The sequence below is a fragment of the Calliphora vicina genome, chromosome 1, assembly GCF_958450345.1.
Source record: "Calliphora vicina chromosome 1, idCalVici1.1, whole genome shotgun sequence".
Lineage (NCBI taxonomy): Eukaryota > Metazoa > Arthropoda > Insecta > Diptera > Calliphoridae > Calliphora > Calliphora vicina.
The window spans coordinates 153799726-153816056 of record NC_088780.1 but is presented as its reverse complement, the minus strand read 5'-3'; the positions used below and the strand labels follow the sequence as shown (position 1 = coordinate 153816056).

The following is a 16331-nucleotide window of genomic DNA, read 5'->3' as shown; positions in this document are numbered from 1 at the left end:
TTTTGATCGAACTTTGAATATCGAACATTTTAGGTTTGTCACTCTCAAGAATCATATTTCAGAACTTAAAATTATATATGTATATATGTATTTCTCTTTTAAGAGAAGCTTAGTTTTCAAAGAGCGCGATATTACAAAAAGACTTGAATCTTATTTATCAAAGAAAAAATGCAAAAAAGAAAATCATAATACATAATATTGTAAATCATATCAGAAACTTGTATATATATTTAACTTTAAACATATTTAATATTGATGTCAAAGATGCACCTTATATCGAGGTCTCATTTTACTGTCGCACAGGGAATTATTTTAAGAAGTTAAAGGTCACCTAAATAAATGTTTTAAGTCAAGCATGTATGGCAATTTTTTTTATCTAGTTTTTGATTTGTGTGTTAAACACAGTATGAATTGAAAATAAATGTGTTAAATGAAATGAAATAAATGTTTAGCCAGTTTCTGATGTTAAACACAGTATGAATTGCATTTTAAACTGAAAAGAAATATAATTACAGCAAATTATGACAGTTAATGGACAACCTATCCTATCCAGTATAAAAATTATAATTTGTCAATTTAACTTTTTCGGGAATACTTAAAGCAAATAATTAAGTTATTTGTATGTCAGCCCAAAAACCAGTCAATCCATGTCACTAGCAGAGCTTCGAATTAATTAGAAAATTTGTTGTTTAAAAACGTTCGCCAGTTTTACTGAATCATGCTCCAATTCTTTAGCTTCATTGAAATAAAAACATACTCATTATTAGTGTAGTTCCTAATGGAATGATTGCGGTCTTTAAATGATAAAATTGTGTGTTTATTCAAATTTAAAATCAAAATTGAATAATATGAATTATATACGAATTCCTCCTATTCATATCCATGTTCTTTACATACATATATCAAAAATACCTTTCTAGCGATGTTCTAGTTTGTAGCTGCCCCGCAGACTATCATGGCCTCAGAGAATTCACCGATCGCGTCTTAAGTGATCTTCCAATACCCCAAAAAGAGAGGAAATTCAGCGAAACAGTCACCTCCACAAATACCCGCTTTATTTCAACTGTTCGATTATCCGTAGTGCAGCCGCACTTCCCAGCAGAAACAGTGGGACTCGCGTGTTGACATCCGAAGGATCAACCGCTGATATCGTGATATCAACAGGTTGGTAAATGAGGACATGCGGAACAAATGGTTAGACCATCTAAAGGACAGTAAGATGAGTTCAGGAATTGGCAAGTTGTGGTCTATAGTTCGATCTCACTCTAACCTGGATAACAGGGTCGAAACTACCGACCATAAGTGGAGCTAGCGTGCATTCTGTTGTCTTTTCAGTGAGGACTCTGAGACAAACAGAGCGCAACGAATTGTTGTTCACAAACTGCAAAACAATCTAGTCTCGGACACAACACAGCTTTGCACGCCAACTAAAGTTGCAGAGGCCATCAATGTGGAAAAAACCGTCCAAAGTGATTGGCCCATGCGGTATGCCAACGTGTTTCAACATTAGCATGGACTAATGTTGCAACACGTTGGCAAGCGGAGAGTTGAATACCTGACAACGGTTATTAACTTATTAGTGAAGAGCCTGGGAAAAGGGTATAGTCATACTAATCCTGCAGACCGATATCCTCCCCCAGCTGTCCAGTGGCGTACCAGCAGCATCTCTGCATTAAATGTGATTGTAACTCAGATCCCGCAGAGCTTAAAGCAGTCAAAATACGATTCTCATGGCGCTAGACTTGTCGAAGGCTTTCAGCCCGATTAAACTCTTCCGGGCTATCCTGCTGTCCACTGTGCCCAACAACATGAAGATGTGGATCGTAAACTATCTGAGTGGTCGTTAAGGAGTTCCTCTGGGCGGGGTCATTCGCTACTCCTGTTTAACTACAATACTATCTGTCTAAACTCCCTGCACCTCCACAGGGAGCGGATGCGATATCTTGTACTGACGATTGCATTATTATTACGACAAGCCACAACATTGATATCCTATGAGGACTGGACTGGTGAAAGGTTTTCTCGGATAAATATCCAACGATTATTATTACGACGAGCCACAACATTGATATCCTATGAGGACTGGACTGGTGAAAGCTTTTCTCTGAGAAATATCCAACTCCTTCAAGGCACGTAAACTGCAACTTTCACCAAAGAACTCTTTGGCAACACTCTTTACAACCTAGATGAAGGAGGTAGGCTAAATTCAAATTCCACTGCCCACAAATTATTGTTCGCGTCATCTCTGACAGCCTCTTTACCTATTTAGCTCATGTCTATACAATCGCGCTCAAATAGCGAACTAAAAAGCCCTAACTCGAACTCGAAGCCCTAGCCGACAGCACATGTGGCATGGATACATAAACCTTGTTAGCAAATAACCTTGGAACATGAGGAAACCAAACTTCCCTCAGTAATGGGACACAACGTTATGTTGACAAAACAGTTCCTTCTGGGATGTTATTGGATTGTCATCTTTGCTTCATCACATCACACAACCAAATTCTTCCCCGAGGTATGTCAAGAAGGAACTTCGAGTATACGAATATAACATAAGAGGTTTGTGCATGATTCATTGGATATGCATTTATATACGGCAGATTTGAACGACATTTATAGAGATGCCATCAATATCGCTTGAATGTCGAACTTGAAGGTCTCCGATACCAGAAACGGAAAAAAAACTGCTGCGAAAAAGAAGAGTAGTTCTTTCAAAACTTAGGTCGGAATGAAACAACAGGCTTAATGCCAAGGCGAATTTATATACCAGATGGTGTCGGTGGCGAATTCAGCCTAATACGAGCGAATTCGAAAAAACTCGCTCATTGTTGAGAATGTCAAACTCCATATATAAAAATAATGATTACGAGCGTATTTGCCTGAATTCGCCACCGACACCACCTGATATATAAATTCGCTTAGCATAAAGCCTATTTTTAAAGTCCAGCATTTATGAGAAGTAAAAACCTTGGCAAGCACAGTTAAATATCCCCCCAATTATTAAAAAAGTGAAACAACTTTTAGCTCGGGATGATATTTCCAATGATTTTTACTTTTGATAAAAATGATAATTTGCTAATGGAAATAATAGTGTAACTTGCGATATGATATAATTAAAAAAAATCTTTAAAGAATAATAAATGTAAAATCTAGTACTAACAAGTACTGTTTTTACACAGAGAAAACAGATTCGTGATAGCAACCGAATTTGTTGCCAATCGAATGATTCGGTTGCACACATAGAATTTTTCGGTTCTATCAACAGAAAGTCAGTTGATAAAAAAACATTTATGTTATCCCTTCCAAAATTTTGTAGCCATAACGGTAAATTCGATTGACAATAAATTCGGTTACTATCACGAATCTGTTTTCTCTGTGTAGTTTTTTATTTATTTGTATTATTTATCTAATATTAAAATGAATGTTGAATTAAATAAATTTATCTTCATTCATTTATTAAGCATTTTGAAATTTTAAATCATTGCTTTGAAAATTTTGAGCCGCCGCAAAATATTTATCACTTGTTGTCGGATAGATTTATTATAAACATTATTGCTAAAACTATAATAATTCTTAAAGAAACGGAGAATTCAAGACAAGGGGATTAAATTTATGGAAAAAAACTTCATTTTAATCTACAAAATATGCTTGATAAAAGTCAAATAAAGCAGTTATTCTTCTGCTTTAAAAGAAAGCAAGCAGTTACATTGGAAATGTCTAAGATGTAAATTAATGGTTTAAAAAAAACTCATTCATGTAGATTTTGTAAATAAATTTTATATTTAACAACAACTCAGTATATTTCAGTTTCAATTATCTTTGAAATCAATTTAAATACATTTTAATAACTAAATTTATTTCAATTATAAGATCATTTATTATTTTTACAACAATAATAATAATAATAATGTTTTTATACACAAATTACAAAATACGGTTATTAAACAATTCAAGTGTAAAACATTTAAATAATTTACATGCATCCATATGTATAGATACATTTACATTATAAAAATATTAATTGAAATGATAAACAGCAGTAAGTAAGTAAGTAAGTGGTGATGCAATTTTTTGGAAAAATTAAGACATTTTTGTAAAACTACAAAAGTTTTTATGAGTAGTATGTAAACAAAACTTTACATTTACACGGTGTGGTAATTAAATCATAAATTTCCTTAAACAATCGTCGTAATACACCACAGAATGACCTTTACCCCAATAGTTCGTTTAAATGTCTATTAAATATGCATCTGGTTCTATTGGATTTATTGCAGCACTACAGTGCAGCATTCATTCGTTAACGTAATAATGAGTTGGCAATTTAAAATTCATACATACTTCTAAATACTCGTACGTATGTATGCACACGTTTGCCACATGACAATAGAACACCACAAATCAATAAATAAATAAATATTGAATTTTCTAATAAATCTCGTGTAATTAATTGAAACATTTACGTCTCAAGTCGGCAATTTTTAACAACAACTTGACGTTTATTAGGTGTAAATTGCTGTTAGGAATAGAGTACAAAGCAAAAAAATAAAAAAAAAACTAACACAACAAATAATATTAATAATTGTCTATTACATTTTGTTCTAAGAATTGTTGTTAAAATACATATTTAACAATTATTTTGTAATTACAAATATTTAATTGTCTCATGAAATGTAAAACATAAAAAAAAAGTTGTTTAAAAAAAATTAGAAAAAAATTTCTTTAATAAAAAAAACTTCCGGTCAAAAGGTGATTTTTAATAAAAAGATAAAACTATATCGCGAGTTTAACTACTAAGCAATATTATATAATGATACACCATTTGTAGATTTCAAACCATAAATATTTGCTAAAATTCAGTTTCCGAGAAGTTACAATAATTCAATTTATATGGTGTTGTAGTATTAAAATATTGTCATAATGTCCTAATATTTCATAATGTTTTTTTTTGTTTTTCGAACAAAAAATGTCCTAAAATAATACTATATAGAGTATACAATGTATGCTAAGTTTATTGTGTTATCGTAACCAACCAGCAGAGACCTTCGCCGAATGCCTAAGAGTCGTTTAAGCCGAACTGCCGAGTCGTGATATATTAGGACATTATGATAATGATGATAATAAGAGACCTTCGAAGCCATACGACGCAAATTGGTCTTTATATTCCGTTCAGAGGGTACTATATTTTAAGAAAATGATACGAACTTGCAAAACATTGTTGTCCAAAATATCGAGCGAGTATATCGTACGTGACATAAAACAGAAGTAATTTTGAGGTACATGTAGAAATATGCGAATCGTGGAATGCGTTATGTTTTCTTTTAATTTCTTAAACTAAACCAAAATTTTTTTCCTTTACAATCCATCATATTTAAATTAAAACAATCTTTGGTTGATTTTATAATAAATAAAATAAAACATTGTACGTGACATACCGTACGTGACAGATTTTTCTCTTATTGAAAAACAATATACATATATTCTGTAAATATATGTATGTATACAAAAACTAAAAAATAAATAGAAATGTATTCGGTTTCAAAAAACAAGGTGATAATAGCAAAAAAACAAAAAGAATCAAATTCAATACATACTACATGCTAATTGGAAATCATACTAATTAAAAAAATAAATATAGTCTGTTTCCTTCTATGCAAATCATTTTGAAAAAAAGTTTCAAAGGTTTTTGTTTTTTCAGTCGTGGTTATCATTCTCGTGGAATTGCCCATATGAATCTCTAGTATGAATCGATGTAGTGTATTTCAAACTTAAATATTTGAAATTATGATAGCTTACAAGTCTGGAAATTTTTCAAATTTTATCGATAATCAGATGCCAATTCTGTCACTCAACTCATATATGTAATACTACTGTCAAGGCTGGATCCTTTCCCAGCAGTTCTAGGAGACTGTCACGAACTAGTGATTTTATCTATAATTTAGGGTGGCAACTAGTTACATAACTATCTACGTGAGTACTTATTTTAACACGTGCCTGTCCTAAGTAGGGGGGCCTTTTGGATTACAATGAGACTGTCTGATAGCTGGTCCAAAATAGTCAACGCATTGGATTCACATACCGGTTACATATACAGGACTGTCACACATTTCGTTCGACTTCGTTTTAGGTTCTTCAGATTCCGTGTAATTTGTTAATTCAAAAATATTTAATAATTCTGTATTTCAGATTTTAATTTGACATATTAATTTAATATTTTAAAACAAAAGTGAAGTTTTTGGTACAGAAATTGATTAAAAATTTTAGAAAACCAAATAATTATAACCAAACATCAATTCCACTTCGAAAACTGAAAGTGGTTTCATTCGTTTTACTTTTTCTGAAGAAGCAAAATACGAAATTAATTCCACTTTCGATCGGAATGGAATTCTGTGACAGACCTGATAGTCAGTTACCTCACTAGCTACCTAACTGGTTACTAGGTCATCTACATAACTAGTTATTTTAACATGTCCGGGTGCTAATTGACCACAAATAGTCATCTAAAAAGACATGTCAAACCTTCCTCCGACAACTCTCCAACAGGCTGCAAAACCAACAACAACATTGTCGCAGTTGTAAGAACAAAGAAAACAAGGAAACGGTTTTCCGTCTACGCCGCATATGCCCAGACTGACACAGATTCCTGGGTAATACACAAAGAAAACAGAATCGTGATAGCAACCGAATTTGTTGCCAATCGAATGATTCGGTTGTAAACATAGAATTTTTCGATTCTATCGACAGAAAGTCAGTTGACAAAGACGAATTTCGGTTAAAGCAACCAAACTTTTGTTACCCCTTTTAAAATTTTGTATTTACAACTGTAAAATTCGGTCACTAATGTAGAATCATTCGATTGGCAACAAATTCGGTTGCTATCACGAATCTGTTTTCTCTGTGTACTAACGAACCTTGGTGAGTCAAATTGGATTTAGTATCTTCCCCATTCCCATAAATTTATTATTTAGAGAATATTACATCTGATGAAGGTGTGTTAAAATCTAAAACAATCGAATTGAAGGCCAGTTTAAACTATAACTATAATAAACTACAAACTGTCCCTTTTAGAAATGGTGTAAGTATAAATTATAATAAAAAAGTACGTAAGTAAGTTTAATTGCTATTTAATGTTGGGGACTTTATTTAAAATTAATTCAGTTAGACACGTGTATTTTTAGATTATTTGAAGAATTTTTAGTAATGTATTGCAATTGTTTGTAAAGGGTTAACACGTGAAACATTTGGATTCTAATCATGTTATCCCCTGTTTTGTAATTGATTAGGTAAATATATCATTATCTGTACTTGGTTTACGTTGGATGCTTTGAAACGATAATTAGTTTGTAAATTTCAGTATTAAGTAGTAATGTTTATATAAAAATACTAAATATGATTGCTGTTATTTATAGATCCCTTCAACAATCAAAATCAAAGTGCAAACTATAGTAAAACGTGATCAAAAACGTTTTAAAAATCAAGTTTTTATAAAAAATCATATATTTTTTTAATTGATCTTACTAAATCAATACAAGTTATAAATATGTATTGTACAAACATATGTATGTATATGATTTAAGCAATAATACTAAAGTATGAAAAATAGAATCAATATTGGTTTCCATGTTTTATTAAAAATGCACATTTAAGTAGGACGGCATTTCTGAGTGCGGCAGAAAAAAAGACACATGTTGTGTGTTGTTGTGTTCATAAATAACAAACACCCCAGCAGTTCTAGGAGATTGTCCCGAACTAGTGATTTTACACATCATTTAGGGTGAAAACGAGTTACATAACTAGCTACGTAACTAGCTACGTAACTAGTTATTTTAACACATGCTTGTCCTAAGCAGGGGGTCAATTGACACTTTTTGATTACAATGAGGCTGTCTAATAGTTGGTCCAAAGTAGTTAACGCATTGGATTCACATACTGGTTAAATAGCAGCAGTTACCTCACTAGCTACCTAACTGGTGACTTGATCAGTTACATTACTAGTTATTATAACATGTACGGGTGCTAATTGACCTCAAATAGTCTGCTAAAAAGACATATCATAGACGGTCAAATAAACGATTAATATATTGCTTCTGGTGGGTAAAGTAACTACTTTCTAAAGTGCAGTACAAAATAAACGTTTAAAGTGACTTCACTTTAGGTTATTAAGAGACACTAAAGTGACTATTGACATCATCCTACTTTAGCAAAAATAAAAATAAACTGTATGAGAATTATATCAACACAATTTGTATAAAACCAGTTTGTACGAATTACTCACAAAACGTTCACTCTAGATTACTTAAAGACACTTAAGTGACAATTGTCTTCACGCTAGATTACCTGGGATGTATAAAGTAAACAATTGTCTTCTCTTTGCACCACATACGAGACAAATGACCCAAAATATATAAATTGGAGTCAGACAAGTTATAGGACATTAGTGAAAATTACTGTATATAAGGGATACATTGACTACTTGCTTAACTGCTGGGACTTGACAAGCATTTTGACTGTAAACTTTTTGTATTAAGAATTTAAGATTTTACTTAATACGAGTACATACAACAACAATAATGTATATTTACAATATTAACAAAAAATTGTTGTAACTGAGTGTGTGTGGTTGGTTGATTTTATTATTGAGACAAAATAACACAAAATTACCATTCACCTTGATAAAGACCACATTGATTTATGATTAAAAGGGAGTGGGAATTTCCAATGTAAATAAATGCACTTAAGGATTATTGGAAAAACACATTCAATATGAATGAGACTAACGTAGTACATCGGGGAATTACGAAGGATTTAAGGAAATTTTTGCTGCTGTTATTATCATTAAAGAATAAAACAGCTATTAAGCTCTTTTCCGAAATTATAAGTTGTTAAATGTGTTTATAATTAATTTTAATAATTAATATTAATTTTGTAAATATGTAAACAAAAATATGTAATTCAAAAGGAGAAAATTAGTAAGAGACAAAATTCGTTTATTTAAAAGGGGAAAGAGAGATACATAATAACAATAGTGACGAGTATGAGTATAGAAAGTGGGGATTTAGCTTTGGAACTAAAAAGGATACTTTAGTGTTGTTTATCTGTGGAAAATTGTCCAAATATACAAAAATATTTGAAGAAATTTGTATGTTTATATTTATTAATTTACTTATATTCACGCAGAGAAAAAATATAGTTGGGCATGGTTACTGTAACGATTTCAATATTGTTACAAGTTTTTTAACTATATTATGGTCACAGTAACCATTTACATGATTGTGGTAACCATAATATGGTTAATTTATGATTCACATGATTGTAGCAACCATTTATATGGTTACAGTAAACAAATATATGTTTGTGACAACCATTCATATGATGATGGACTTATCATATTATGTTGCTCTCGGCTTAAAGCTTATCATAATCTGAGAACAACATATTATGATAAAATTATTCATCATAAATATGGTTGCCACAAACATATATTTGTTTACTGTAACGATATATATGGTTGCTACAATCATGTGAATCATAAATTAACCATATTATGGTTACCACAATCATGTACATGGTTACTGTGACTATAATATAGTTAAAAATCTTGTAACACTATTTAAATGGTTACAGTAACCATGCCCAATTATATTTTTTCTCTGCATGTTGACAACAAAAAATAAGAACGTAACACGATGCTACACCTATAATATGCAGGGGTCTGTCTCAATTAGCAATTCTGTTTTAATGGAGTCATTTTTTTTGACAAAAAAATTAAATAAAAATCAAAAAGTTATACGGGAATACAAAATAAATTTTTTTGTTAAGAATTATTGTGCTGAATTCCCAATAATTGATAAATTCACTGAAATTTATTGTTGGGGTATAAGCTAGTTCCTATGCGCATTTCACTGGTTGCTTAGGCCAGATCATCAGGAAACCTTCCCAAAATGTTTTAGAAAAAACTGATCGGTACAGGTTCCCTGTGATGGTCTGATCAGATGTCTGAAGCTCATAATTGATAGGACTCATGGATATTTGGCTTTGGTGTCGATTCGGATGTTTGGCCCGTATTTCGATCTACAATTTCCCATAGATTGGGCAGGCCACATTGAAACGCATACCGCTTTGGATTGTTATGGAGCTGGAATATCCAAATAAGTAGTATTGAAAATCTTACCTAACATCGTAAACTTATTTATAAAGTTTGTGAAGAAAATATGTCCAAGACAAAGACTGAATGATGAGTTAAATTTCTTAGTAAAAATTAATGAAAGGATGAATGTTATTTCTTCGAGTCTTCTAAATGTTAAACAGCCAACACATCCAAGAATATAAGTATGTATTGTAAAATAATGTTTTCTGGATAGGTTTTATGGTTGAAGATTAGTGATTTCAGGGTCAGTGAACTATTTAGAAATTTTTAAATAATATAATGAAAAGTTTAGTGATCACCCACTCGTCAAAGTAACACTGAACTAATTCAATTGCAGATAAATCTAATCTAAAGAGAAATAGGAAATAATCGATTATAATCGTAGTTTTACCTGAAAATACTCTTAAGTTTTTACCTTTTAAAAACGGTGGTTTATTCCCTTTAAATAAACCGTATTCTTTTGATTGCAAATAAAAGCAGTTTAGTAGTTTAAAATTTGTAACAACTCTTTATTTAAATTTATACAACAATTTAAATAGTCACTCTCTTGTAATACACACACTTTAAAACCACACTTTATGCCTAATAACACAGTGATAATGATAAACTAAAATGACTAAAATGACCACTATTTATATACACAGTGCCATCTTCCAGCTTTTTCATGAATTAACTTAACGGGACAAAACTAGAATGTTCTATTTCTAGAGCTTTTAGCAGCTTCAATGTTAATGTTAGCAGCTTTAACATTTAATGTTGCCATACTTACAATGTTAATAACATTGTTGATAAGTTGAAGTTTCTACTGATGGAAATGTGAATAGACATGATGAATGTTGAATGTGATGAATGTTGCAAGCAGCCGTTACAGACCGTTATACTATTCACATTTGCAGAGTTAATCATCTCAAACGTGATTAAGCTCTAATCACTTCAAAATCGAGATGATTATCCATACATTTAAATGATTTGTTAATCACTTCAAATTGACATGATTAAATCTTAATCACGTAGGATCAACTGAACATACCTCAAACTGATGATGATGTAGCATCGGCCACCTTTTAGTGTAGTACCGATAAATAAATTTTGACAGAAGTTTTTTTTTTTCCTTAAAAAACCTTAAATAATTCATCAATGTTCACAATTTAAAAGTTTAAAATAATCTGCTGGTATCTTTAATAAAGTATTTATTTCCATATTTAATGCCTTAAAGAAATATAAATTTGTTTGTTGTTTTTTATTTGTCAACTTAATCATTTTAGTGTCAACTTAATCATCTCAAATGTAATGTGAACGGCTTTGATTAACTTAATCAAAATTTTGCTTAAACGCGTTTAAAAGCCCAAGTGTGAACATAGCATTAAATTAAAATCGTTAATGCAACTGCTTAACAATACTATCAAATTGAGACTTAATGATACATTTCTAAATAAACCTTAATTAATTAATGAATCAATGAAACTAGATTCAGTTTATTATGATTAGTGTAACAAGCCAAGAAAGGGGACATTAAGCTACTTTTCTTTTCATATGATGGTACTTTTTAACACGGGGGTTTTTAAATTGACAATGATTTGTAATAAAATCCCTCTTAAATATCAATAATTCGAAAATAAATAATTAGAAACTAACTTGAGTAGAAGAATCTGTTACTTATTTAGCAGTTTTGGATCAATGAAGACTCAGCTCATTCCAGAACAAACGTCCCATTACAGTGGTCAATAAAAAAATAAATCGCTAAATTGACATTATAACATTTTGAACATACTTGCTCTTTAATAATGCACTCGCTCTTAATTTTAAGTTTAATCAAATTTCGCTTTCCAGTATTATCTTATAAATAAAACATGTTGTATACAATAATTAATGTTCAGAGCTGCGAAAAACTTTCCATGACAATGATGGAAAATTGAAATATCTGAATTGAGTTAATTTGTATTACAAAAAGTACCTTATTAGTACTAAATATGGATTGAAAAAAATCTTTGGATAACAGGGTTTTATTTCATTTCACAAAGTTTAATGGAATTTTTTTTCGCAGATATAAACACTATAGAATGCATTAAATAATTTACAGAAATTTATAGTACATATTTACAATACCGATCGAATCTTTTCAAATGGATTTTTGTATTCTATTGTACCATTATAGTCTCAAAAGAATGGCATAAAATGAATCTTGAAAAACAAATTTCGCACACTTCTCTGTACCATCTCTGTTCCATTGCAAGTTTATGAATATTAAAATGTGTAGCAATCATAAGGTGAGACAACAAGAAATGTGTAAAATGTTCAAAATTATAAAATATTTTCCAGTCTTCATGATAATGATCATAACACATCAGCATGATCGTAATAAAGTCGCTCTGTTTACAAACAACAAAATGCCGGAACATATTTATAACAAATGGAAACACCTACGTAATACAAGGGATCATCTCATCTCTTTAGAAAATATAATAGCTAAAATTATTTGTATTTATTAAAAAAAAGTTGTAGAATAAATTCTAAATACTAATACTTTGTTCACCTCAATTTTGTGGCATGATTTCTTATCATAATAATAAAAACTTTGTTTTATTTATTAAATTGTATATATCCAGTGTATTTGTTTTTATTTTGATACTGGTCCCCCCTCCCCAACCACTATTAGGTAATTCGAAAACACTTTTTATACTCAATAACAACGCAAACATATCAGATCTTTACTCTCTTAAATAAAAATACTTTGGTTAAACAAGTGGGGAATACTCATTTCCAGTGAAATCTCCACAGCCCAACATTAAATATTTCTTTCATTAGTTGTGCGGAAAGCTTCCCATAGAACGGAACGAAACGTGTGCGACGATAATAGAGCTATTTTTTTTTGTTTTCATACAAAAAATATAAAGTATATTAGACTATTAGATAAAAGTAAAACAACAGCTGTTTTTAAATCTATGCATGAACAAACAACTATAAAGAAATTTACGCTCTCAACATGATCACTATTCAACAAATAGTAAGACGCTCTGTTTGCAAACAATTTTATGCTGGATCACTTCCAATAACAGTGAAACACAAAAACTTTGCTACAAAATGCTCAAGCAATGAAATTACAGAACAACATCCATTGAAGGGTATAAAAATCTTAGATCTTACACGCATTGTAGCGGGTCCATATTGTACCATGATTCTAGCTGATATGGGAGCAGATGTATATAAAATCGAAAGACCCTTTGCCGGTGGTGACGAATCTAGAAAATGGGGTCCTCCTTTTCTAAAGGAAAGTAAAGACGCTACGTATTTCTTGGCATCCAATCGTAATAAGAAAAGTGTTTGTCTCGATTTGAAAAAAGGAAAAGACATTATTTACGAATTGGCTAAAAAATGTGATGTTCTAGTGGAAAATTATGTTCCTGGTAAATTAGATGAATTGGGCTTGGGTTATCAACAAATGAAACAGATTGCACCGCATTTAATCTATTGTTCCTTAACCGGTTATGGCTCACAAGGTCCGTATGCCAAAAGACCTGGCTATGATGTTATAGCTGCTTCTATGGGTGGTTTACTTCACATCACTGGTGAACGTGAGGGTCCCCCCAGTAAGGTAGGTGTAGCCGTTACTGATGTAGCCACCGGTCTGTATGCTCATGGTGCTATATTAGCTGCTCTACTGCAGCGCCAACGTACTAACCAAGGCCAGAAAATTGATGTTAATCTACTCTCTACACAAGTATCCTTGTTAATTAATGTTGCCTCCAACTATCTTAATGCGGGCTTAGAAGCTCAACGCTGGGGTACAGCCCACTCAAGTATAGTGCCTTATCAAAGTTTCAAAACTCAAGATGGTTACTTAACAATCGGCACTGGTAGTGATCAACAATTCCAGGAATTATGTCAAAGACTTAATCTGCAACAGTTAGCTGAAGACAGTAAATTCAAGACTAATCAAGATCGTGTCAAAAATCGTCTAGAACTTATTGCAACATTGGAGAAAATTTTATCACAGAAATCCTCCAAGGAATGGATGAAATTATTCGATAAAGTTTCTTTTGCTGTGGGTCCAGTCAATAGCATTCACGAAGTATTCGAAGATGAACATATTAAGGCAATTGATCTTGTCAAAACTTTGCCACATCCTCAAGATGGCAGTGTTAAGGTGGTTGGTCCACCAGTCGTGTTCAGTGATGCCAAAAATGATGCACGCACTGCACCTCCCGTCTTGGGTCAACATACTGATGAAGTTTTGCAAGAAGTATTGGGTTATACAAAAGAACAAATCAATGAACTTAGAAATAAGAAAATTATTGAATAAAAAGTCTGATGTTGAAATGAGATTTTGTAAATATGAACTATATGTATGTACTGTGAACTGATAATGACTGCCTATGATAAGACAAAATAAAATATGTATAAATTAAAATTGTGATTGATGTCTTTTGGTTTAAATAGTTTTATTGTGATAAAAAAAATTAAACTACTGTAACTCAGCCATTTTACAACCGATTTTTACAAATATTTTTCTATTTAAAAGGCAAAACTCATATCTGTAAATCAATTTTAAAATTAGTTTCCATATAACATATTTATGATGTTTTGAAGTTGTAACTCTAAAACGAAGTAATCGGGAAAACTAAAAGTATTTCCGTAGTCTATGCACCCCAACAAAACAGTATTGCTACACTTTTTTGTATCACTGTGTAATTGTTAAAAAAAATTTTGTTTTAATTTTTTTTTTTAAATTTTTAAAAAATATTTTTTTTTTAAATTTGTTTTTAATTTATTATTGAAACAAGTTTTATGGCAAAAAAATTTTTTTTGGTGAAATTTTTTTTTCCTGATTTTGACCCATTGTCGGACTCACTATGTCTTTGAAAAGGTCTTTAAAATATCTATCATTAGATATCCATATTGTCTATATTAATGATTTAGTAATCCAGATATAAAAAAAAATCGAGGTTGTCCTGATTTTTCCCTTATATCTCAGCCATTTGTAGTCCGATTTTCTCGATTTTAAAATGATGTATTAGAACATTATGACATGATAGGATAGATAGCTTCTGAATCCACTAAATATATTTTTAGTCCATTTTACCCTCATTTTCTCAATCTCTGGTTATTTTTTATCGGGACGATAAACTGACAGTTCTCATATCGTTACGATAAACCATAACCAGATATTGAGAAAATGAGGGTTAATCTAATAATACCTGTTACATATTTATAACCCAATAAATACTATACAATTTTACTAGTTGGCAACTCAGCATTCAAATGTAAACAATAAAATTACAAGAACAAGAAACTCTCACAAACAAAAACAAATGACCACAAAGAGAGGTCATGTGAATTAACATGCTTCTTTTTGTTTCTCATTTAACTTGACCCAGTGCAAAATAATTATAATTTTTTAAGGGAAATTAATACTAAATGTTTTTACTTATGGATTTAGTATGTACTTACTCGAGAAATAGATTATGCAGCTGACTTTTACCATAATTTATTATTGATTTCATAACGTCCACGACTAACACAAACGGTTTGGTGGCTAGTGACATGTTGGCGTATTTATTTTGATTTAATTTGTAGGTATGTTTTTAAATGAAATAAAAACAATTTTATAACACAAGAATTATAAAATCTTTTATTGATTCACCACTTACGTTTACAATTTTAAGAACTGTTTCTTTTCTTTAACACGAGTATTTAAGACAAATTAATGATTAACTAAAGAAACAACTAACTAAAAACACACACCTTCATTATTACACGTCTAAATTGAACAACCTTCGTCAAACACTTTTACCAAACAACTGATTTTTGTACGAATATTTGTTGTTTTTTACACCGGCATGACGCGGCAGTGCAGCTCAGCTGACAACTGAAATGGGCAGACAACGAAGGATGAATAAATAAATAAACGGCTGCAATAGCTATTGCAGTGTTTTAGTTTTGTGTTCTCTAGAGAACACAAAACTAAAACACACTCACTAATTCTAATATTTATTTAGTTAAATATCATTAATATTTGATGTGATTTTATTATTATTATTTTTGTACATACATATGTTGTTATTGGGTATTTAAATTTGATTTTTTCTTATTTTATACGAAACACAAACCAAACCACAACTAAAATGAAGATCGTGATGTACTAACTAACATTGATATCTAACTGCAACTCTTACTTTACATTTTCACA

General features: G+C 31.0%; 2 protein-coding genes across 3 annotated transcripts in view; one reads left to right on the top strand and one right to left on the bottom strand.

Annotated features, from left to right (window-relative positions):
• LOC135964128 (fatty-acid amide hydrolase 2-A) overlaps positions 1-15927 on the bottom strand; it is a 54105-nt gene extending 38178 nt beyond the window's left edge. The window contains exons 1-2 of one of the 2 annotated variants that reach the window (XM_065516208.1): positions 15793-15916; positions 15593-15677 (exon numbers count right to left, since the gene is read on the bottom strand). In XM_065516208.1, the coding sequence (XP_065372280.1) occupies positions 15593-15645 (53 nt within the window). In that variant the 5' untranslated portion in view covers positions 15646-15677; positions 15793-15916. Of the gene's footprint in view, positions 1-15592 lie in introns of both variants that reach the window. The other variant, XM_065516206.1, reaches the window with a different exon arrangement.
• On the top strand, positions 13043-14558 carry LOC135964127 (succinate--hydroxymethylglutarate CoA-transferase). Its single transcript, XM_065516205.1, has one exon. It carries the CDS (start codon positions 13128-13130, stop codon positions 14442-14444), a length of 1317 nt encoding a protein of 438 aa, XP_065372277.1. The 5' UTR covers positions 13043-13127; the 3' UTR covers positions 14445-14558.
• Positions 15928-16331: the final 404 nt, after the last annotated feature.

What these genes read in the sequence shown, in the direction of transcription:
- LOC135964127 (XM_065516205.1), top strand. Translation starts at nt 13,128, where the DNA reads ATGATCACTATTCAACAAATAGTAAGACGCTCTGTTTGCAAACAATTT.